At 38.2% G+C, this 27,025-nt stretch overlaps 1 protein-coding gene across 6 annotated transcripts in view; it reads right to left on the bottom strand.

Annotated features, from left to right (window-relative positions):
• Positions 1-27,025, bottom strand: part of sh3kbp1 (SH3-domain kinase binding protein 1) — a 77,786-nt gene that overhangs the window by 32,807 nt on the left and 17,954 nt on the right. For all 6 annotated transcript variants that reach the window (XM_079806500.1, XM_079806499.1, XM_079806501.1 and 3 more), the window contains exon 2: positions 20,340-20,497. In XM_079806500.1, the coding sequence (XP_079662626.1) occupies positions 20,340-20,497 (158 nt within the window). The remainder of the gene's footprint in view (positions 1-20,339; positions 20,498-27,025) is intronic.

Raw genomic sequence — 27,025 nt, 5'->3', positions numbered from 1 at the left:
CACACACGTCTGGTTCACTATCTTTGTGGGGACATACATACTGTACATTCTATCCCCCTACACTGGCCCTGCCCCTAAACCTACCCATCACAGGAGACATTCTGCATTTTTACATACTCAAAAAACATCATTTAGTCTGATTTATAAGATGTTTTCCTCATGGGGACCAGCCAAATGTCCCCAGAATGTTGGTGATCTCAGGTTTTACTATCCTTGTGGGGACATTTGGTCCCCACAATGTAATACAAACGCACGCACGCACGCACACGCACACGCACAAGCACACACACACACACAGAAGTCAGGAGATAACCAGACAGATTGAAAGGACAGAGCCCTCAAAAGCAAATAAGAGTTGACCTTGAGCAGCATATTACACTGGAACCTGTAAATGTCTGCATTGTGTTGCTTGTGTGTGTGTGTGTGTGTGTGTGTGTGTGTGTGTGTGTGTGTGTGTGTGTGTGTGTGTGTGTGTGTGTCCCAGAAACATTCTTTCCAGGAAAAAACCCTGAAAACAAAATTCCATTCGCTCTGCCATAACTTCCTTATCAAGTTATTTATGATGAAAGGAACACACTGCAACTGTCCTGCTGAAAAGACCAGAAGAATTTCATGCTAGTTCAGGATGGTTAGTGCTGGTTTGGTGCTAGTTTAGTTTAGTTCAAATATTTGTGTATGCATGCACGTCAATGAAATGGAACACAACAAAGATTGCAAGTGAATGCAATCATTCATCAATATTTTTATATCAATAACGCTTTCACTTATTCTATAGCATACACCATATAGAGTTTAATCTGCACTGAAAGACAGCATTGGGTTGCAGCCCTAGCATTAACTGTACTGTTAGTGTGCTAAGTCCTCTCAGTCACTGTGTTTTAGCAGACAGGCAGGCCCATTGATTGATGGGTCGTCTCCAAACTCCACATCTCACAAAGTCCTACTGTTCGATTTGGATCGGCCTGTGCCAGCCATCAGCATGGAGCTGATGAACTCTGAAAACATCTGAATGTTACTGCATACTATCTTCAATAAAACTGGAATTATTTAGATCCAAGTATGCATTTCTGAATAAAAATGTTTGTGTGGCTGTTGGAGCTCCTCCCCAATAGGTTGACCTGATTCTAACCAATACCACTTTTGGTTTTGGTTAGAGAGTGTAATACAAGTTATAACAAGGTATATGCACCTCCATAATCACCACCAAGCTGCTAAATGCTATGGCATATGTGTGATGGTCTACCTGCATGCCTTATGGTGTCGCTGCCATGGCAACTTATTAAAGCCAGGCCCCTAGGGGCCAAAGTACAGCTGGAGATCACATAGTAGGTCAAACACTGAAACTTGAGCAAGAAAAATGGGGAAGATCATGCAGACCCATTAACACATTAGGAAAAACAGTTTGTCAAGATTATTTTGGCAAAACTTTTGCTAGTGCATTAGGCATCATAAATGTAAAATATATTAAAACTGTTGTTTTAAATTGTAAAAATATTTTACAATATTACTGTATTTTAATCAAATAGACTTTTTTAAACTTTTAAAACAAACTTGTGAACAGTAGCATATGCACAACTTAACATTACCCTATAAATGCTGCTAAATGGTGTAAAAGTATTGTTTATTGCTATTTCATGTTACAGCATTAACTAATGTTACATATAGAACCTATTTTTTTTCTTATACATCCTGTACATTAGCTGTTAGTCAGTTTGCATTATAACACACAAAGTTGTATACTCAAAATTATTTTTAATGCACCGCCGATGCAGCCAAAAGCATTCAAACAACTCTTTGGCCACTGCATGCATCATATCTCGCTCGTTTTTTTTTTTTTGTTGTTGTTTTTTTTTCAGGTGTAAGCGTTGTGTGGTGCATTGCAATCGTGTGGTGTCCATAAAAAACTGGTTTGATCGGGGTTAAGTGTACCCAAACTAGCTTATTACACAAGACCTCCTTAAAATAGATTAGTCGACTGGTCATTTAGGCAATCCACTAACTTGTTGATTTTTGAAGATACACAGTTTAACACATTACTAACATGCAAACAAAATGTGTTTTTGCTAAAGGACACCTTTGGATAGCTATATTAAAACCATTCAGAAACCATTTAGCATTGTTAGTTAAAACTTTCTACACTATAAAAAAGGAATTTTGCACAAAAAACATTGGTTACAGTGAAAAAAAGATGGTAACTGGTGTTTGTGGAGGGGACAATCACAATCCGTCGTTTCGTGCATATCTCGCTTTACAGCACGCAGCTGCAAAGGCTCACATTTTTAATACACACTTCCTGCCAAACTTAAAGGCTTCAACCTAGCTAGAGTCAAACCACAGTGTGTAGCTGCAAACTTCTGCAGTGCGCCCCATCAAACGATACAGTACGCACACACACAGACAGACAGACAGACAGACAGAGCAGACCAGACCAGACCTTTTCCTTTTAAACTGTAAAAATAAACATGGCAGCGGTTTTGCAATGCATCGTGGGAACAGAAGATGCCTAATCAGACTTACCTGACAGAGAGAGTCTGGGTTTATCAAAGGAACAGATTGGAAGGGGCACATTCTTACATACTTTAGGCCACAAAGCATTCAACTTCCATAACATACTGACTGACTATTCGTGTATGAATCTCTAAGATGGTTATTCTTTTAACACACAGACACACACACACACACAGAGATCATACTCAGGCCTGTCACGAGACTCCCTTTCACTGACTTCCTGTTAGCAAGAGCATTAACAGAGCTCTGAAAGTGTGTGTGTGTGTGTGTGTGTGTGTGTGTGTGTGTGTGATCTACATTCCTCCCCCCCACTCATTGGTCTGCTCCAGATGGTCAATGGTAGCTGGTTTCCACAGCGTCCCATCATTCCTCTGCCTTCCACTACACTGGGAGGAGAAAGAAAGTCATCATGTGCTTCGGGGAATGACAGGCTCTCTCATACACAACAGTGTATACGACCTTGGTACGCTAGCGCTGCTGTTTGATCAATGCCACGGGCCCGCTCATGTTGAAAACCAGGCTGCATGATGTACAAAAAATGTTTTATTCCCATAAAAACAGATTTCACGTTTAAAGACAGGAGGTGGATAATGGAAATGTCATTATCATGCTCCCGTGCACCACCAAAACATGTCTCAACAGCCGTTTTTAACACTATAAATAAATTAAGTCTAGAATATAGAACAACACGAAAAACAAGAAGTAGCTACAACAATAGGGTCAGATATTTTTTAAAGAAATTACCTTATATTGATGTTAAATGCTTGAATTTAGCATGTTAACGTATGCATTAGGCATTATGAAAGGGTCAAAATGTATATTGCAGCTAATATAGCAAGTTAGCAGCTAGCAAGCTAACTTGCAGACACAATGTGCAGTCTTAAATAATAGGTAGAGGTAGATTGATCCAATACTTGGATCTTTAAATATACAGATGCAGTCCTAAGCCGGGTCTCAGGTTTCTATGGGAACCGGAGCTTCTAATGGCAGCTGCAGTGACGCAATGACTTTACCAATCAGTGATTGGCTCTTTTACTTTAGAAGGCGGGAATATTCCGCCATATTGCGCGTTGCAGTTTCTCCCATTCATGAGTAATAGGAGTGAACCGTCTTTCTATATCTATAGTCTTTGTTTTGATGCTCCAATTTCTTTTCCATTCGGTTCTATTCCACTTAGATCTTTCAGAATAAAGTTTGTTTACACAAGTCTTAAAGCAGTACTAGGTAACTTTTCAACCTTTATAATATATTTTCAAGACTCTTGTGATGATACATCGACTTACAATAGGTTGAATGACACGTCTGCCATAGCCTGACGGGGTCTGTATCGTTTTTAATCGTACTTTTAAACTTCGGGTTTCGGGTAGTAACCCGAGAAAAAAAAAAACTACAAAATTCGACTGCTTTACGGCATATACGTCACTTCCACCACCACCCCCACTTCCTTAAATTCGGACGTGCGAGCCAAACTATAATTTGTTTGCCGAATGTTATAGTCATGGCCGAAGCAGCACAGAAAAATAAGAACGCAAAGGTTTTGTCGGAGGAAAGTAAAACGAGGAAACGAGAAAGTGATCGGATTAAAGGCAGGACGAGGATCAACATTGGGCCAGCGTTTGCTCGTTGGCGTGAGCTGGAGGAGGAGGGGCTACATTCTTGCAAGTAAATACATATAAGATGTACAAAATCATATTTTAGGATACCTAACATGTCTGTGATATTGGTTTATTTGTCTTGCCTCAAGCTATAATGCAAATCGATTTTTCAAATTTGCAGATTCATAGTAGCTTGATATTATAATATTGACGATATATGGTTATTACCTACCACTCAAACATTGAATTGAAGTATCATATAGATTCCGTAAAACGGGAACCAATAGACTAGGCTACTAATGACGCTGGCTTGTAAACGTGAGCATCGCGATCATTTGGCGTTTGAAAAAAATAAAACCCATGAAATTATATTCATATGACTTGCTGAAACATATGCCACTGTACCTGGGATGAAGACATTTCACACGTGACGCAAGCAGAACACCTGCATGTGATCTCCTCCTGCAGTGTTCAGGGCTATCATAGTTGTCATGTCAACAAATGCACGTGCGATGCATCCGCTGATGTAGAATGACAGTTTACGACAGTAGAAGAGGACAATACTGTTTCACAACTGTAGGGGGACCCCGAGAGCAAAACCTACCTAGTGCTGCTTTAAGGTACATTTACCATTGTTTGGAAAATTTTCATGGGTGAAATCCCGTCCTTTCAATCGGAATACACACAGACAGGAATTTCATGTGAGGGCAAAAGATTCCCCTGCACAGATTTCATAAAATTCCCAAATTTGACCAATAGAAAGTTGCTTGGTTTGAAAGTGACTTCTGTGCGAGCATACATTGCTAAACTATTGACTAATGGACATTTTTTATACAGCAAAATAATCAAATTATTCAGTGCTTCATTTGGGCAATATTTGTTTAGGCAATTCATTGTTCAGACAACCCAAAGTAGCTTTGCACATGCCTAGTCTTAAAATATGTACTTCATTTGGTTACTCCAATTGGTTCATTTGTTAAATCGTCACAAACATGCAAACATTTCCAAGGCTTTGTGAAATCCTCTGAAACAAGTTTACATTTTTTAGCATGTTAGATGGTGGATGGGAATTTGTCACAATGACGAGACTGCATCAAAGACCAATTCTGACCAGAATAGAAGAATTGAACGAGATCAATGAATGACGTAAAACTCAGAATCTAGCACACCACCAAAACCTCCCACTCACTTTAAGAGGTTAAATGCTCTACATCAGCAAGTGCTTCAGGATGCTGGGATACAGAATTCCACGTTTCAGGGTGAAATGCTTCATTGGCTGTGACACAGTTTCGTGAGCTGCCGCCCCATGGACTATTAGTGCAGTGGAGCGAGAACAGAGCCCCGCGCTGAGACACACTCGTACAAAAGTACAGATAGGTAGAAATGACAATCACACATACAAAAACAACAAGTACACGCATGTAGACACATACACACGGTTTTGAAGGATTTAGTTAGACAGCTCAGAGACCAAGTAAAATGTAAAGCACCTCTACGGAGAGAATGTTTATGGTATGAAGATGAAAACTAGACTGGACATTTGTTTATTAATCCATCCATCCATCCATCTGGTAACCTGAGATAATAAGGAGTGTCTGAATGACATGTGAAACAACCAAATCAAATTTGTGCTAGGGCTAGGTAACTCTGAAATGGATGATGCTAGAATAATAAATCAGCGTGCAGCTGCAACAATAAATAAAAATAAATGTATCCCAATAAATAAATACATTTCTTATTAGCAATAAATAATGCCAACTGTCTGTGAAATGTTGCAAAGACAACAACAAAGAAAAGTCTCATTTAGCTCATCCTCTTGAATATATTCCAAATATTCAATGCCATGAATCATGCAAACTTTGGCAAATCCAGTGATAAATATTTCTGCGTTGTGGGCCATCTGACACAAAATCGGAGCAGATCAAGCCTGTTCTGCTAAATCATAAATGCATTGGAGATGCTGGAGTAATGGTGGTCACAATTTACTGCTAAACGTTAACATATATTCACGGTACCAAAACCCTAGTCGATGAAAACAAACAACAATAATTTTCCAAAAAATGCAAATAATTAATAAAAAAACAGAGAATATATGAAGTCCAAAATCCAAAATATAAAATGAGATAAAAATTAAGTCTAGTGAAACAATTACCCAAAAGGAGAGAGCAAAAGTGCGATAGAAAAACCAAAGGCTAAAGGTCATTTATGACAGAGCATAATCTCCTTATTTCAATTCAGAGAATAGCAGATAATCTGATCTTAATTAAAAACGTGATACTGAAACAATCCTTGCCAGCTGTGTCGACTTGAATCAGAGAATGAGATAAAAAAGAGAGGAAGAAAAGCAGGATGGCTTGAGTCCAGACATGATTGAGCGCTTGTGAAGAACGGGTGCCTGTCTATTCTAAATTACATCGGCCATTAAATCACAGAAGAGGCTAAATGATCTGCCTATTATCACATCACCAAAACAGGAAGCTGGGGTGCATGAATGACTGAATCAATCTGCTAGAGAGGAAGCCCCCTTCACAAAAACTGACCGGGCCGCTACATTTACATTTACATTTATGCATTTGGCAGACGCTTTTATCCAAAGCGACTTACATTGTCTTCAAGCTACACATTTTACATTTTGTCAGTTCTTGCTTTCCCTGGGAATCGAACCCATGACCTTGGCGTTGCTAGCGCCACGCTCTAGTGTTTGAGCTACAGGAAAGCTAGACTGCATGAGATCTGATTGAGCTTTGTTAAAGCGATTCAAGCATCATGGCAGAGCACAAATCGACAGACAAACAGGATAAGGGTGAGATTTACTTGTGGCAGACCTCAAACAGGAAACACCTGTAGATGGCAACATGCTTTCTTATGTCTCTTTCTCTTAAAGATAAATGCACACTTCCATGAATACATCAGAATAGAATGAGTCAGATGGTCCACTGGTTATCTTAGTTATAAGTGTGGTTGAGTAGAATCTTTAGAGTGCATTAGAGACATAACTTATCTGAGAGGGTTTTTAGCACACTACGATTTAGCATGCTGAAAATGAAAGAGAAATTAAAAAAACAAACTAAAAGTAAAAACGAAACTAAAAAAAAGTGTTCCTTTTAAAGCACAGCCTAAAATAAATAGACAACACGAAACAAATAAAAACAATAAATGAAGAATGTACATGAGACGCCAGAGAGCTAAAACTGCACTTTGTTTTCAAAAGTCTGGTTTGTAAGTCACAGCTGCTCAACTGCATTTTTACCCAAAGTTGACCGTCCGACCCATGATCTGATAAGAGATTACGTAAGATTATACACTTCTCAAGTGAGCAGGGGGTCTGGGAATGAAGCTAGACAAAATTCAACACATTCTTCAGATGCTTATTTCCTGACACACCATGAGTGTCTGAATGTTCACGCTTGCCTTCTCACAAACCCAGCGGGAAGAAATTCACTCCGGAGATGCTCAATTTTAATTATTATATATCTTGAACAAAGAGAATGGAGACTTCTGCTCAGGTTTCTTGCTTTTTTTCCCAAGAAAATAAAAATTATTTCAAAAATTAGATCTCAACTAGTGCTGGGCGGTATATCAGTTCATACCGAATACCGGTGTTTATTTTTGTTATGATATGAATTTTGATTATAGTGCAATACCGGTATATGTCGCTTAAACAGCGCTTGGAACGCGGCGCAGCGCGACACTGTTTGAGAGGGGTCCCTTTTCACTGTTGCACTGTAGTGAAGACACAGCTGAGATTGCATTACAGCCTATGGCTGAATCCGAAATCGCCCCCTAAACCCTCATTCACTATTCCCTACATTAGTCCACTAATACAGTTCACTTGAAGGAGTGAATGAAAACGAGTGAGTGAATTCGGACAGCCGTTGTGTGTACATCGGCTGTGCACTTGTTATTGCGATGCAATGTGGGATTAAATGAGTGCACTCAATAACGTCCACTATGGTTTTGGACACCACTCCAAATGGCTGTCCCCTCAAATAATGCCCTATTTGAGGGTATAGGGGGCGATTTCAGATTCAGCCCTTGATTACAGCGGAGAATTCAAACAACACGCGGTGATGAGATTAACAACGCTCACCACATGGATCATGTAGCATAGATATAGACCGGAGCGAGCGTGTTTAAAGTTACGTTTTTATGGACATATTTCATATACTCTAATGCTCTAAACACGAACCAGCAGCGTGTATTTCATCACGCCTGCTTCAAATGAAATGTATGCAAACATGGACACTGATACAGCCGTACGTCTGATCATGAACGCGATGGATTATTCTACACAGAAGACAATGATGTAAATTAATAAATAGACAATTCAAAGAAGAATGGGCAAAAAAGTAACTACTTTATTCTTTTGGTGTTAAACTTGCATGTGTCATTTGTTCAGAGACTGTAGTGCTCTTAAATGTATTGAAAATATCCTTAGACATTTTAAATGTTCTTCTGCGTTTCTCCCTCGTTTTGGCAGTTTGTTGTTATATTAGGTTCGATTTTTAAAATGCTTAAGGTGCCCCAAAAAGTGTTTTATTGGTTGTTGTCTCCCCACAGCATCATTTTGTGGGGCTTTGCAAACCTGCATTAACTCTAGTGTGAAATTTTTCTACAATATTCACTCATCATCATGACAGTAAAATAGGGCATTCTAGTCAATCTACTGCAGTATTTCCTCTCTCAATCAGTAGAAAAAGTGGTTAACACCCAGTCATGTATAGGGGGAAAAATACCATCATATCCCGTGAAACCATTATAATTTAGAGGAAAAAAATACTGTGATATAAATGTTTGGTCATATCACCCAGCTCTAATCTCAACAGATCTCAAACTCTGCTCAGATTGACCAAAATTGGCAATCAGAAGTCAGAAAACTCAAATGCATCTCATTAAATTGTCCAAGACCAAAGGATCTGTACTATATCCACATTAATTTTATATATCTCAAATGCATTTTCATATGTATCCTAAGGAATTGTATTTGCTACTCAAGTTAAACACACTACTGTTCAAAAGTATTTCTATTCAGCAAGGACATTTCTAATGTTACACAAGATTTCCGTTCTTTTCATGCTTCAAAATATTAAGCAGAAATAATATTAAATTAAAGCTGCGAGCAGCGATGACGGGCCCAAGCCGGTGGCACCGCCACCCCGGTGGCATCAGTTTAACTGTGCACGGCAGGCAATAGGCATTTAAAATGGGAAAACATAAAAGGACTATGTCAAAGTCATCTGAATTCACCACATTAACTGCAGCAGTTGGTGCTGCTATGACCACAAACCACAACAGCCACATCTATGAGATCAATTAAATTTATATGAATTTCATGTCAGATTATGTCAAAGGTCAAATTGGAATGAGTTCAGAATACCATTCGAATGCTGATGTTGTTTTATTCTAACACTTCTCTTCATGTGTTTTTGAGCTACCTTAGCTACCATTTGTGCACCAATCTTATGCACCATAAAACATGCTTTAATTTCAATATGGGTGGTCCAATAAAATTTTTTTAATAAAAAATGTATAAATGGAGCCAAATCACAGAAACTGCAAAGATGATTTTAATATCAGTGTCAGGTAAGAGTAAGATGCGTGTCTACATTTTATGGAAGTTTATTATAAATAGCCACTTTTATAAAATCATGTGAAATTTATGTTTTAATACATTTATATTATATCAGTAAATAATTAATTTAAAGACATGTGCATCATACGTGATCTTGGCAAACACATCACATGACGTTTTTATTTCAAGTGATAGTTATTTGTGATAGCCTATATGAAAGGGTTAAATTATGATCAAGAGAGAAAGTCACACACACACACACACACACACACGCACACACACACACACACACACACACACACACACACACACACACACACACACACACACACACACACACACACACACACACACACACACACACACACACAATGATAGAGTGAGAGTGAGGGGGAGGGGAAGGACTGAGAGAAAGGCACACACACAAACTCACAGGGTGAGAGAGAGACCCCCCCCCCCTCCCCACACACACACACAGATAGAGAGGGGGAAGGGGAAAGACAGGCAGATGGCATTCCATAGACTTAATGGTTTGTATACTGTACAAACTGTACATTCTATCCCCCTACACTACCCCTAAGCCTACATATCGCACACACACACACACACACACCATAGCTGTCAACCCTCCCGTTTTTTCCGGGTTTCTCACGTATTTTAGCTCTTTTCCCGCTGTCTTCCCGTTTTAGTATTTTCCCGTAAAATATCCCGTATTTTTACGTTCTGATTGTGTTAACTCAGAACACGCAACTATCTGGTTTAGTGCCAGAAGACGCGAATGAGAAGTCGCGCGCACTGTGAGAAAATTTTCCGTGCACTCATCCGAGAGCGCGCACACGTCTCTCAGCGCGCAAATATTGAGTTCTCTTTCAAGTCTTGCTCTTGAATGGACAAACTCACGCAAAAAGTATGTCAACATATTGATGAGTATTCTAGCAGACATAGTCTGTATATGGCTTAAGTAAGCTTTATACAGTCCAGAAAAGACAACGCATATCCGAGGTCTTAAAGGGGCAGTAGCCTTTACTGCTGTCTGTTTAATGTCAAACAAAAGACAAGGGCATCACTCACTGCTCTTGATTGAATAACTTTTGTAAGTTTAATAGGATTAATCTTTAATTTATACAGTCATATATGCAATGTTATTTTACATTTGATCAATTTCTGTAGGCCTACCTGAAAACTAATGTTAGACGTACCTTAAAAAACCTGAAAAGCATAGTTTATTTTATTAGTATCTTTGCTCAATAGTATTTATTTGTGCTGCTGCTTGTATTTAAATGATTTGTTCTTATTATTTTCTTTTGTTTTATTTGACAGTAGTCCTTTTTTCCCTGAACATAGCAAATACTGAACCGTACCGAAACGGTGAACCTTAAACCGTGATACAAACCGAACCGTGAGCAATCTGTACCGTTACACCCCTAGCGTAACGTATGATAAAATGACTGAAAAAAGGTTGGGAAACACTGGCTTAGGCTACTATCGAAGAAGAAGAAGACAGTTGCAGCCGCGTGGTTGGGAGGAAGAGGGAAAAAGTAGCGGGAAGTAAACTTCAAGGAGAGTATAGTAATAATAAATGATAATAAATGGAATAAATAAATAATAAATGAAAATAATAAATGTTATATTTACCCATGGCCTTCCCTGTTATACAGAAATGTAATAGTTATCAAACCTTCCTTAACTGTATAAATAATAAATGAAATATAGATGAATCATCATTAAAGCTACAATTTTCTCTGTTCCCGTTGTTCTTTGATGAACATTAATGACAGGCTGACTCCACAAAATGACTCTAATTTGCCTCTTTGAAAAATAATTCTCTAATTTAACCTTATTACTATACTAATTGTAATATAAATAATACAAATATTAGAAGAAAAATATTTTAAGTGGTCATTATTGACAATAAATATTGCACAACTAGTATTTAGTACCAAAAGATCTCCTCAAAATATTCAATAAATATTATTGAACTAAAATATAGAACATTTATTTAATTGAAAAATAGTTAAGGTGTATGGTCACATTTGACCATCAATTAGTATGAGTATGACCAATTAGTATGGAATACCTGAAGGCTAAGTACAATAAAAAACATTAACATTAATGTTAACATTGTTGCATTACTCTCCATTATAAAACGATCCTGTATGGTTGATGTAATAATCAATGCACACTATGCTGTACTGTTTACCAAAACTTGCTGCAAACCCCTGTAAAGTGGAGCTGTTGTGTATCAAGCCATTCAAATGTATTGACACAGCGCTAGAAGTATTGAGATTTCTGTGAAGCACGACTGCGCGCGCCGCCGGGAGATGATAGAGCATGTCGCAACTCCGTATGGTTTTTCAACACTCTGGCTTTAACTGTTATGCCATATTAGCGCCAAAACGCTATTTATTGTTTGAATTTCGCATTAAAACTTTAAAAAATGTAAAAGCTTAGACATTGTTTAATATCAAAAGCAGGTTTGGCAATTTGGCGTGAGATTAAGTTGGGCAGCGTGAGAGCGTGAGACAGAGCCTGAAAGCGTGAGTGTCACGCCAAATGCGTGAGAGTTGGCAACCCTAGGCAAAAGAGAACTCGATGTGAGCAGGAAACTGACGCGAGTCTATCTATGCATCGAGTGTGTGTGTGTGTGTGTGTGTGTGTGTGTGTGTGTGTGTGTGTGTGTGTGTGTCAGTGTCCCTTGAATAGCTGACATGAGACGCATCCACACAGATAGGACACTGACACACACACATACACATACACACACACACAGACAGGACACACACACACACACACACACAGACAGGACACTAACACACACACAGACAGGACACTGGCATACAGCGCGCTCTCTTGTGTCTTGTCGCGCTTGGAAGCATGTACATGAATAGGAGCGTGATCATGTAACGCTAAGCAAAAATTGATATAAAAACGGACGCTGTGTTATTTGCGTTAAATATTTTTAATGCGTTAAGCTTCCGTTTCACGTTGACCGAGTTTGGTGGAGATTGAATAAATCACCTACGAGGAGAACGTAAAAACTCAGACCCTGAATTATACAAATATTCACGTTCAAACAAAAACTTTCTGTGAAAAAAAGACACTTATAAACAGACACTTGTAGAAAATAATGTGAATTTTTTTAAAAAATAAATTTGAACTATGTCAGTAAATAATGAATTTAAAGACAAATGTGTCAAAAGTGATCTTTGCAAACACAGCACATGACCTTCTGTAAAGCACATGTATAGAAAACACACTCACACTCCTCTGTTTTAAAAAAAGAGTTCTGTCTGAATGAGTACATGAAATCACGGCTGTCAGATGATAAGAATTGTAACTCAAATGTGATTTAGAAAATGAGTTCTGTAGTGATATAGTGTCATAGTTCATGTCCACATTAACCACTACGTTGTAATACCAATAGCCATGTCATCATACACATTTGTGTCCTCATAAATCACATAAGCAAGCACAGAGAGAGAGAGAGAGAAAGGGAGTTTCAAAAATAATACAACACTGCCCCCTTTTGGTGATAGAGGGGAGGGCACACAAACAGTCAAAAACATTATTAAACTTTGACATGTTGCCATGGCAGCATTATTTGAAATATCAGGAATTCATTCATATGTCTCTATCTGTCATGTTTTCACATTATACTGATGAAGTTTGAAGTCAATCGTGTGAAAATAAGATGGTGATTCAAAGCATTTTTGAAAGTGACACACTTCCTGCTGCCAGTTGGTGGCGCTATAACTTTGACTCACAAAAGTCATATCCATGTGATCGGCCTCTTACAACGAACACACAGCTGAAGTTTCATCCAAATCAGTCAATGTTTGCACAAGTTATTACACACTTCCTGTTTACCTTTTCTCGCCATAAATTCGTTGCTTCGCCACGGCCAAACCCTTTAAGATATCAAAAATCCGTTCGCAATTTAGCATCCTCTGTGTCTTGACTTCATGCTGACCGAGTTTGGCACTGATTGAAACAATGGCCTCGGAGGAGTATATTAAATTCCAGAGCATGTGTTTTCAGAACAACCCATATTAGCTCACTTCCTGTTGGGCTGACACGTAACTTAGAGCACGAAAGTTGTTTGGCCCGATGAGGTCTATATGTGTACCGAGTTTCATACATGTACGTGCAAGTGTGTTTGATATATAGACCAAGTTTTCAGACCCCACTTTAGGGGGCGCTGTCGAGCCCCCCTGCCACGCCCGGGTACCAGCTTCAGCCCGGCTCTGATGGCCGCGCATTCCGATGTGTGTGCAAAGTTTCAAGAGTTTTTGAGCATGGTAAGGGCCCCAAAAGTGCCCGAGAAGTCGATAAAATAATAATAATAATAATAATAAGAAACAGAGGAAGAACAATAGGGCTCTGCGCCCTTTCAGGGCTTGGGCCCTAAATATTAACGGAAACATGGACACAATGTGTTTTTCCTAATACAATAGCTAGTGCTACAGATTGATATCCATCTTGAATGTGATTTGATCACTCAAACCAAACTCAAAAACAGCTGTCAAATGAGGTGAAGAGAATGTACAACAAAATATGGAATGAAATAAAGGAATACATCATGGAATAAACTTTGGAATGTTTGCATAAAGTGCGTAAAAATAGATGATTGGATTTATATTTATTTTTTGGAAACACATATGTAGTCAAAAATGGCTCCGCTTGCAATCATTAATGTAAACAGGCCAAAAGAGCAACCTCTGAGAAATAAAACTTTCCTCACGAAAGGTCCTCAATACAAACCAGCACGTTGACTCACATTTACACATCTCGTTTTTGCTCGACATGTTTAAGGTCATCAAGCTGCTGAACTGTGAACACGGAGCATGAATTTACAATAGCGTAAACATAACGATAGTGCAAATGTTCCAACCTCGCTCGGCTGCTCCAAGACCACTGTGAGCCGTATGATGTGCGTGTGCTCTGAGCTGTTCAGGTGGAAATCTGACTCACGCACCGTTTTACTGATAGCCCAACTCAGCACAATCCAAACCCACAGAGGGAACATAACAAAACCGGCCCTGCTTTAGTATGCAGACACCGTGAATCGCTTCTGAAACACTGCCAAAATCAGCGTTTTGCGTTAGTGTTATTGTTCTGAAAATGGGTGTGGAATGTGCAAATACTCTTGAGCATCCATTTGAAGGTCAGATTGTGTTTATAAAAAAAACAAACAAAAAAAAAAAAAAAACGCATGATATGTGGGTGTATGGTTACTATGCAAACCAGTCTTAGACTGGAAACGTCAATCTAGCTTATTTAGTAGCCTTTTATTTGACAAACTTAAACCTGTATGACGTTATTCTGTGAAACACAAAAGAAGATATTTTAAAGAATGGTTCTTATTCAGACACCAGATATAATGTTTTACTAGTAGGTGCAGGACACTATAGTTCATTTATGTAAGTGAGGATAGCAAAATAAACTGACATTTTCCCAAAAATTCTTCATACATTGAAATTTGGGACCAAAATTATTAAGACACTTTGACCTGACCATGTTTTGCTCAAGTGTTTTTTCTTTCCTTGCTAATGCAACCTTTTACACCACAGACTGAACAAAATTCAGCATTGTTTGGTCATTGGTTGACCTAAAGTGGTATTATCTAATTGTGTACTTAAATTGAACAGCTGACAGCTGATTGGTTGATTGTAATCCATTACATACCTTTCTATCAAAGTTATCTGACATTATCAAGATGAATTTGTTCTGACACTCTCTGACACTCTTGTCATATTTTATTACCATTTTCTAAACTATAGCAAATAAACTGTGATAATGTGAGAAATGTTGAAGGTGTCTGAATACATTTTGGTTTGACTGTATATAATGAAAGTCAATGCAACACTGTACCCCACTGACTTTAATTTTATGAAAAAAATATTGAATAATATATGAAAAGTCATACAAATTTAGAAAGACATTCTAAGAGTTTTCGTTTTTGGGAGAACTATCTCTCTCTACGTACTTTTTATAATCAGCTTCTAGTCTGTGCAGAAAATCTTGAAATAGTTTTTAAGGAATAACTTTCTATGAGGATTGTTTTAATGTATTTAGATTGAGTGCTGTCTGAAACGCCCATTGGTCAAGCTCAAGCTGAGAAAAGCGTGTGTAAATTGCACCGGTAGACTTTCTCACCACCTCACTGCATCTATTCTCCCCAGTGCCATCAGAGGAAGTATATACTTCCCTCTAACCATAGAAGAGGAAGTGACCTTACGAAGCAGTCTCACTGCATAACTGCATCATTTATAGGCCTATACAGACAAGTTAAAGGTCGTAGGATCAAAATAAAATAAATTTTCTTCCAAGCTACAGTATCTTGTCCTCTTTAATCAATATAAAACATTTTTTTTTTTAAATTACAGTCAACGGTCTCAATTTGTGAAACTAAATTTAGATGATTCATGCATCAAATGACTCAAACAACACAAGTTATGGACAGAAAAAAAAAACTTTCCTAAAAGAGTTTGGTGCTACTTCTTTTCTTTTTTCTTTGATGATGATGATGAATGGTTCCTAGCCAAATTTGATTTATGCTTTAATTTGCATGAGCATATAATAATGAACAAATAAACAAACACTAAAAGAAGACTAAAGCAACATTATGGATATTGTAAAGCACTTTTTATTTGGCCATTTAGTTTCCTTAAGACTGTCTTCCAACTACTTTTGCAATCTTTTCTTTTCACACAACAGAAAAGTGTCTGGTTGTTAAGCTCAATTATTCAATTCAAAACTCTGATTCAATGATTAATTTGTATCAATCAAAATAAAATCTGATTCAAATTCTTATTTAAAGGTGGGATAGGTAAGTATGATCTAAAACACTTTTGTCCAAATTTGTTTAAACTGTCTTTATATGTCAATACATAATTAAAATTTAAGTACTCTGAAAAAGAGAGTATAAAAATCGAGTGACTCTAGACTTTTTAATCTGCAATAAACACCGCTCATTATTTTAGTTCGGGCCGAATCAAGTGATTGGCTTGGGCGCCTGTCACTCTCTCTCGCTACCATGGCTACCGCCGCTTTTGCTCCAGGATCTGCCCACATGCGCGCACCCCACTGTTGCCAAGTCGGGCTACTTCAAACACTGTTGCCGCGGGCTGTTTTTCATGTCCACGGGTTGAAGCGACCCCAATTATGTGGTGTTTTGCCCCGGGATTTGCGAATTTTAGCAGGCAGCCCTACCAAAAAGACACATATTTTACCCCCCAAACGCGATTTTTACCGGAGAAACACTATTGGGCTTGTTTTGGGCTAGTTTTGAGTAGCAATTGGGCGGATTTTGTTGTGAAAACCTGGCAACCCTGGCGCACCCGTTTGAGTTCAAGAGGCTGTATTTCTGCTGGACAGGTAATCTTTCATTTTGATTATACATTTTTTTGGTTTATGTTTTCATGAAGCATGTCTCACTAGCACACGTAGCTGCCTAATATAGCCAACATAACATTACTTAGCATAAAGTTACAATGTTATACACCTAGCGAGCCATTAGTAGAGATGATAAATACTCAATATGCTTAGCTCAAGTTGATCGCTGTCGTGTTGAATTTCGCAAAATGTAACTTTAGATAACAAAATGCATGTGTAAAAGCTAGTACACCGCATCCAGGAACTTTTTTTAGAACTAAGTTAGCTTTAGCTACTACCCTCTGTCTAAACTCTTTTACCATGTTCACCAGGAACTTTACCTGCACGTTTATTTCGGCCCTTGGTTTGTTTTTATATTCTCTACCTATGTTTACTGATGTTTTTATCTTGTATCTGTGTGTGTCGTAGACACTGTGTTGTGTGTGTATTTAGAACTTTACCAGTATCGGTATTCTAGCTTGAGAGTGAGTACTAAAAGACATCTTATTTGTTTATATTCATAATGATAAAGTTAGATTTTTTATTACATGTGATTCTGACATGATGTCACTACATGCACTTCTTCTCCGCTCGTCTCAGGTAAATAATGCGTCTTTCAGCTGAGCGGTCGGCGTAGCGCGTTCATGTGTTTTGGGGGCGTGGCTTTGGAAAGAGCCCAGAAGGGAGAAGGTGGAGTGAATGGAAATAATGAGCTGTCTTTAAAACAGTCGTGAGAGGTCTACAGACACTCAATTTTCATACTTTCTTTTTCAGAGTACTTACATTTTAATTATGTATTGATATATAAAGAAAGTTTAAACAAATTTGTAAAAAAAGTTTTTTACCCAAATCCTACTTACCCTACCTTTAATTGATTTGAGACTAAATTTAGACTGTTTTGATTCAGACTTCAAATGACTCTTGATAGTCTTTAGTGGGCTCAAACTTGAGTGAGCTTTTAGAGAGAAAGAAAAGATTTTTAAAATTAATTAAAATTATGTTTTTTTTGATGAACAGTTTCCAACTTTGATAAAGTCAAACTTCAGATGCTATCATTTATGAGCATATCATAATGAACAAATAAACAAAGAACTAAAACTAAAAGAACAAGAAAATGATTCATCTTGCAACACGGTTATAAAAACTATACCTGCTAACACGAGCTTTGAGAATCTCTGCTAACCACGTGACTTTCACTAATGTTCACACCAACATTTGCAGTAGTGTGTTTACAATAAAGCATAAATAAAAAAAACTTAGCGTGACTAGATCTCACATCACTAACAAGTATATGCTAACAAGTATATAGCGCTACTATGCTAACAAGCTTTCATGGACTCTCACACCTGAGCTCATGACAACCTGCTAGGTGTCCTGCTGCAATATGCCCCTGATGTATTGATGTCGAGAGAGAGAGAGAGAGAGAGAGAGAGAGAGAGAGAGAGAGAGAGAGAGAGAGAGAGAGAGAGAGAGAGAGAGAGAGAGAGAGAGAGAGAGAGAGAGAGAGAGAGAGAGAGAGAGAGAGAGAGAGAGATGAGAGAGAGAGAGAGAGAGAGAGAGAGAGAGAGAGAGAGAGAGAGAGAGAGAGAGAGAGAGAGAGCGCACACACAAGTCACAGAGATACTATCTCTTTATCTCCATATCAACATTAGCTTACTGTTCGTCTGCAGTGCTACAGCTCAGTGTGACCAATGCACACACACTGACACAAACAACCTCGCCATCCTCTGACAGTCGGCATTCATTGTTGCCTGCTGAGTCCAGGTCAACACAAACATACACACTTGCGAACACACCTAGTGCTGGGTGATATATAACGAATATTCATTCATCGACACATCATCCCTACCCACCATACCCGAGGTCCAGTTTTCATTGGTTGAACTTTCAAGAGGCGTTGAAAAATACTGCGTCATGATCGTGATATGAGAGGATCCCGGAAATCCTATGGCTTTAGCCAAGCAGCATGTCATGTCGCTCCGTGAGGGTTTTCTGAAGATCTACGCATCATGTTATATTGTGTGTGGGCTCATTTGAAATGCTCTTAATAAAGATTTGCGATTTACTGTGGTTTTGTGAAGTTACAAAGCAAAACATGGCGCAAAAGCCTCATCTGTATACAGTTAAGCATGTGTGTCGGCGGTGACTTTTTTATGGTTTTTCATCATCAAATTGCAATCAGTTTGTGAGATCGGCCAAATTGAGTCACTACAAGTCATTATCGGTCCATACTGATCTGCGGACGAATGATCAGAGCATCCCTAATATACACAATGACTTTACTCAGGATAAAAAAAGTGACACTGTGAATAAGAAAATTACCAAGAATTGTTAAGCTCAAATTATTTTCTGAGAATCAAGTAAATATGTTAAAAACTCTGATTCAAAAATAATTTGTATCATCACTCAAAACAATGTAAAAAAAAATGGCATCACTTATTTAATAGAAAAAAAATCATACTTATTTTAATTTGAAAGATTTACATGTTTAAAAGGTGTATTTCTCTGATTTATTTTTCTTCATATAATAAAAATAATTTTATATAATCCATTCTTTTAATTTAGTAAAACAACTGGAAAACATTTCTTGATTATTAGATTACTAGATTATTACGATTGCTTCTTTCATTAAACATCTACACTACATTTTGAAGCTTTGGCTCTGTACGATTTTTTTATTTTTATAAGCATCTTATGCTCAATAAGACTGCATTTATTTGATCTACAGTAAAAACAGTAATATTGTGAATATTATTACTATTATTACCTGTTTTCTATTTGAATATCTTTTAAAATGTAATTTATTCAGCATTACTCCAGTCTTCAGGGTCACATTATCATTCAGAAATCATACTAATACGCTGACTAATCTTTGATTAGTTTAAAAGAACAACATTTATTTGTGACACTTTTAATCAATTGAGTGCATCCTTGATGTTTAAAATTAATAATGTCTTTAAAAAAAAAAAAACCTGTAGTGTATTTGGTCGTAATTGGTGTTTGATTGAAATATTGGTTGCACTGAAATTAATCTTTTCAGAACACGTACGTATATAAATATAGACATATGTATTGGTTTTTGCCAAAAGTGTGAAAGATTTCAAGATAATTGCTTTTTCTATTACACTCAGTCCTAACACACTCACACCCATTTACACATTTAGTGTTAATAGCTTGGTCATGCTAAATTAGGGCAAAGAACTGATGGCCTGGGATGAGACTTGCTGTGAATTCATCAACTGCCTCCTGCAGTGAAAGGTCAAAAGCAAATTACTGAGCTCAGCACTTACCCTGACAAAGTTGTCGGGAAAGAGCCCCCTCCGACCGTCCAACTCTCCCTCCCACCAGCCCCCCTCATCCTTCCTGATGTTACTGATGATGTCACCGACAGCGATGGTCAACTCGTCATCATGCTGGGCCTGGTAATCAAACTCCACAATGGCTTCCACTGAGAGAGAGGAAAGCAAACAGAGAGATTTAGAGGTCTTAGTTACACACAGGAAGCAGGATATACAGTATTACTGTACAAGACTCACGTAGACACAAACTTTCTCCATTCAATGAAAAAGAAAGCTCAATGACCTTATAGGAGATGGAAATACTTTTTATATGACTTGTAATTCAGCATACGCAACCCACAAAAGTCTTGTTTTTGGTACTGTTGCCATGTAGTAATGTTAAACTAGATTTTTGTAGTGGTGCTTGCCTAAGTTGCTGCAACAAATCTATGCTGTTATGGGCGGTTGCCAGGGCATTTCCATGCGTGTGCAATATGTTTGGAGTTTTGGTAGCATGTTGCTATGCTGCTATGTGTCCTGGCTTGTTTCTAGGGTGTTGCTAGGGCTGATGATTTGAAGTGCATTGATAGGTGAAAATAGGGTGTTCTTGATGTTATCTAGGGTGTTGGTGATTATATGGCTTACTGGATGGTTTGCTTTGATGCTTTGATAGGCGAGTATAAGGTGTTCTTGATGTTTTCAATGGTGTTGCTAGGTGATTCTAGGGTGTTCTGTGTGTTTCTATGCTGCTCTGCATGTTCTGGTTGTTTATAGGGGATTCTTTTGTATTCTGGATGTTTTCTAGGGTGTTGCTAGGTGATTGTAGGTAGTGATGCACCGATCATGATTTTACATGGCCGATTCCGATACCGATTTTTTCAAGAAAACTGTCCGATTCCGATACGGATTTCCGTTTTTTTTTTTTTTTTTACACAATAAAAGAATGAAAGTATATATGAACAAGATGTTTATTTGGCATTTAACAGGCTAAATTGGCTTTTGGCTAATGAAAACAAGTCCGCAATCTGAAATTAACGGGAAATTGAATTGGAAATTAAAAGGCTGAAAGGTGAAATTAAAGGCAACAACTGCATACTCTGCAAACCAAACAAAGATGTTACTCAAATCAGCATTTGTTTTTAAATTCAGTGTAAAGAAGAAAAGTCTTTACCAGTGAAATTAAATAAAACCAAAGTATATAATTGTCCCAAAAATCAAATAATGTTTAGTGCAACGAAAAAAACTAAGATGCTACAGCAGGTGCTTTTTAAATCAAATAAAGTTTTTAAGTTTTAAATTAAGTTTTAATCAAATTTAATTTTAAGTTAAAATAAAAATGATCATCCTATAGGCTACAGAACTGATAGTATTTCATTTCAAAAGTGCATGCATGTTCTTCTTTAGAATACAAAAAGAAGTATTTCAGCTTTGTCACAAGTTAGTCTGTTTCGTTCTCATCCGATCCAACACGTGAGAAGCTGAGCTGAACAAACGCTCACTATCTACGCTTGTGCAGGGCGCGGAGAGGTAAGCTTGCGCAACTTCAGCTCGCGCAGGAAAGCGGATCTTCATTCCCTTCAGCGTATCTAGTCTCTTCCCTCAGTTCTCCAGTTTCCGTTTGTAACACACAAGTGACATGTTCGCGAATTATTGCAATATAGGCGTATGTGCACACGGGCACACTTCCGGAAAAATCGGCAGAAAAATACAAAGAAAACCGATTTTTGGCCGGTCAACTGGTGCATCCCTAATTGTAGGGTGTCCTGGGTGGTTGCCAGGGCATTGCTATGTTGGTACTAAGGTGCTTGGAGTGTTTTGGAGTGCGTTTCTATACTGCTCTGCATGTTCTGGTTGTTCCTAGGTGATTCTAGGGTATCCTGGATGGTTGATAGGGTGTTGCTAGGTAATTGTAGGGTGTTCTGTGTGGTTGCCAGTGCATCGCTATGTGGGGATTAAGGTTTTTAGAATGTTTTTTTAGTGTGTTGCTATGCTGTTACGTGTTCTGGGTTGTTTCTAGGATGTTATAGTAAATTATTATGGATAGTTTCTAGGGCATTGCTAGGTGATTCTAGGATGTTCTGGGTGGTTTCTATGTAAGAATCTAGTGGGTGCTTACTGTCAAAAAAGTCAAGAGCCTATTCCGAAGTCTCTATAATATTCTGGTCTCTAGATATGGCTCGGGCCTTTCCTTTAAATAAATGTAAAAGCATTTTTTAAATCCGCTTTATTGTCCTGTTGGAGAATATCAGTGTAATCGCTTCCAAAAGATTTATTATTATTGCAATTCCATTTGGTGCCACTAGAAGTAGAAATTACATACCGCACCATAAAAATTCCCAATTGAGCAATACAAATAGTGATGCTTACCAGAGAAGCTAATTAGTCATTTGTGCTCTGACAACATCATAATTTCATATCTTTATCACATAATCATATATATACAGTAATAACACATTTACTGAGATAGCGAGTGAAAGATAGAGATAAAGAGTCCTTCCGTAAGGATAAGAGCTGATAGGTCCCTGGAGCATGAGAAGGCATCATGTTTTCACTGCAGATAGGAAGATTCCTCTATGTAAGATTAAAGCAGGAACAAAAGCAACAATACATGGAACCGAGAAATTAAAGTGACAAGATATTTTTGTGTTATAGCTTGTAATATTTAAAGGAAGCTTTTTGAACTCTACTGAACAACAGAGGCGCCATTTCTGTTAAGGAAGAGCAGGATGAGCATGTCATCCTCCCAGTGGGTTTGAATTGAATTGTGTGTTTGCATGAGGTCATGATGGTGAGAAGGGGTTACCGTGAGGATGGGGGTGAAAGATGGAGATAGAACATCACAATAATGCATTTATGAGTCATCAAGCCATGCCACACAAGACGAGATCACACCCACGCTTCACTTGAATGCAATGCATGTTGCACAGACACAAACAGCAGGACATTGCAAACATCCTTTGTGACTTTTATAAAAAAAATTCTCTACACTCTAAAAAAAAAATAGGTTCTATATGGCACTAAAAATGGTTCTTGGCTCGTAATCATAGGGGAACCTTTTTAAGTGCTGTATAGCACCAATTTTGGTGCTTCAGTGGTTCTTCAGCGATTCTTTTGATAAGGTGCTATATAGCACCACTGACTAAGGTGCTATATAGCACCGCTACCATATACAGAACATGTTAAGATATGGTGCTATATAGCACCAAAAGTGGTTCCTCTATGATTACGACGAAGAACCACTTTTATTGCCATATAGTACTTTTTTTTTTTGAGTGTATATGGCAACTCTGACTATAGGTTTCATTTTGGATACCACCCACCCGGATGATCTCTTCATGCACAAGGGTATTTTTGATGGTATTATAATGGTATTTTTGATACCATTAGGTATTCAAAAAATATATAAAATGATTCTATATGATCCCTCAGATGACCCTGTAGAACTTTCTGCTGAGCTGGGAAGGGGGAAAAGCATGAGGTAGTATAAAAGAAATCGGTCAGCCCGCAGCCATAACAAACACAAAGGTACCGAATACTTCCAAACATCTGGTGGAACGCGCCTACGCATATGGACAGATATAAAAAACCTACCGGCACAAACCCACACACAATACAGAAATGCTACAGTCTGTGTTATATGGAAATTTATCATCTCTAATGGCTGATCAGGCCCAGATAGAATCTCTGCAGACTTTTCTTGCCATTGTTTTGTTGGGAAAAACTGTAAATTTGGTTTAAAATAGTGGTTAATTCCCCCAAACAAATTAAAATTCTGTCATCATTTACTCACCCTTGTGTTGTTCCAAACCCGTAAGACTTTCGTTAATCTTCGGAACACAAATGAAGATATATTTAATAAAATCTGAGCCAGTTCTGTACTCTCCATTGACAGCTATACACAACTACCACTTTGACTCTTTGAAAAGTTCATAAAGAGATCTTAAAGGGGTCCTATTATGCCCCTTTTTACAAGATGTAAAATAAGTCTCTGATGACCCCAGAGTGTGTATGTGAAGTTTCAGCTCAAAATACCCCACAGATTATTTTTATAACATGTTAAAATTGTCACCTTTTGAGGGTGAGCAAAAACACACCCTTTTTGTGTGTCCCTTTAAATGCAAATGAGCTGATGCTCCCCGGCCCCCTTTCTAGAAAAGGGCGGAGCTTCAAGAGCTTGTGTTAGCAGCTCCAATTACCAGAAGGAAACTCTGATTATGTCAGAAACTTTTATGCCTTTTATGTTCAAACCAGAGTCGGGCAATGATGGAGAGACTCACTAAGAAGTGACAACATGTAGAATGCAACAGGACGTTTCTGAATAACTAGTTGATGAATTTTTGTAGCAGATGTGAAGTTAACTATCTTCAAGTCATTGATTAGCATGTTCTGTCATGATAATCTATAAATCAGTGTGGGAACTGTTGTAAGATGCCTACTGAGGCAGCTAATATATGCTGCATGAAGATAAAACAGATATAGTTTAGTTTAATTACAGTTATAACTTATATTGTCATCTTGCTTTTATGACATGCTATTGCATTTGTGTTACGTACTGTAGGGCTGCACAATTAATCTAATTTCTAATCACGATCACGGAAGCCGCAATTACAAAAAAAAAAAAAAATCCACTTACACATTCTGTGTGCTTAAGAGGTGTGTTTAGAGCACGTTACATTGTGAGAGGTGAATCATGACTACTTCAGAGTAGGGACTAACCCAGCACAAAAGGAACTACGAGTGACGTAAGTGTACACTGACTGGTCGAACACACGCGAAACACCAGCACCCGCCATTTTTAAAAAGCAGTGTAACTAACATGGAAAACAGTGATAGATGGACCTCGTAACCTTTATGCTAAGGAGAAAATCCAACGCAACTTTGAGTGGAGCAAGCGAAACATGATTATGTATTTCTGCTCAGCTAGTGACACTGGACATCAACCATGCATGTCAAACATCAAACGCTAATACTTTTTCATATAATGTCTATTTTCTTTGTATAACAGTTCGACATAATAACATTCTGTATTAGACAGGACTGTTAAACAGATCATAAACGAATGAAGAAGGAGAATGGGAGTGTGGTGTGTATAGACTCAAAGCAAATGTCCACCACGGCGTCAAAATATGAGTCAAAACAACAAGCACGGCTAGAGTTCCTACTGCCGGTGCGAATGCAACCAGGAAAATGACTCTAGGGGAACATTTAGTTCTCTGGGAACCACCTTGATGCTTAAGTTCCTAGAACTACCCGGTGCAAAAGCCCCTATTATTGAACCATGGATGTTTTAACTTTTTTTTTTTCAAAGTCAAACCAATGTATAGTTGACATTTGAGGATTAATGCTACAGAAAAGCAATGGAAGAGTTTTCAGCTTGCTTTTTTATTTTTATATAAAATATGGCATGCAGTTGCTTCAAACAAAGGTATAAAGCTATTCAAAACATCATTCAATGTAAATTGTGATAATCATATTTAACAATTGCAATTACAACTTTAAGGGAATAATCGACAATTATAATTTTTGTCATAATCATGCAGCCCTAACGTACTGTATTGCAACAAATGTGAAAAGACGGGCGACAGCTTGAGCAAACTCCTAAATGTGCTCTACTACAACAACTCTTCCTCTTTTCTAAAGCAGCCCAACATGGCCTCGCCCCCTTTGTTGCATGGTCCCGGGGGCAGGGTTTATGTAAATTTTAGGGTTTGTGTGGTTCTTTAAAAACTATTTCTGTAAAAGAAAATATCTCCCTTTGCATTGAATTTTGCATCGTTAATCTGCAGATGGGTAGTTGACATTTAGGCAGCCAAAAAATGCTTTTTTTGTAAAACACCATTTTTGAAGAAAAAATACATAGTTATGTAGTGACAAGTCTGATATTTGAGACATTGACATGCATTCTATAAGTGACACACAGCAACGGTTGAAGTTAAAAATCTCCATTTGTGTTCTACTGAAGAAACAAAGACACCTACACCTTGGATGGCCTGGGGGTAAGCAGATAAATGTCAAATTTTCATTCATCATAACTATATTATGGGGAAGCACAGGCGAAGCACTGCTACTTGGGCGCAGAGATATCACGCAACACATGAAATCCCACAACTTCCGTCAACATACTATTCAACATCCGTGAATAGTAGCTGGCTATTTTTCATACAGGGCATGAATGGCGATGAACATGGCTGATTTTGTGAGAGAGGGTTACTTCTTAGACAGTCAAGATCCAGAACCATACCTCTATGAACCAGAGTTTTCAGAAGAGGAGCTACGCCTGCGTGCTTTGGAAATAGAACGACAGGAGGAGGAGGTTGCGATCGCTCAACAGCCGGAGGACGTGAGGATGAGAGCCAACACGAACTGGTGGTGTGAGTGTGGTGGAAAATGTCACTCTGCCGACTGAAATAGAGTGTCTGTGCTGTGGCGAGTGGGACTGTGGCGTGATATCTCTGCGCCCAAGTAGCAGTGCTTCGCCTGTGCTTCCCCATAATATAGTCCCAAGTTAATATCTGCCTAGGAAATCGCCTAATAATCTGCATCGCTATTTGTACTCGTTGTGAATACGCAGGCCACAAGAAGTAATTAGGTGGGGTTGTTTTTTTTTTTTTTGATCACTTTTACTCGGGACATGCTAGCTGGCAACATAGGATTCCATTCATTATGCTAAGCTAAGCTAGCGGCGACCCTGCCAAACT

This window comes from Gobio gobio (genome assembly GCF_949357685.1).
Source record: "Gobio gobio genome assembly, chromosome: 23".
Lineage (NCBI taxonomy): Eukaryota > Metazoa > Chordata > Actinopteri > Cypriniformes > Gobionidae > Gobio > Gobio gobio.
Note: the sequence above shows the minus strand (reverse complement) of the source record. Positions and strands in the feature narration are given on the sequence as shown.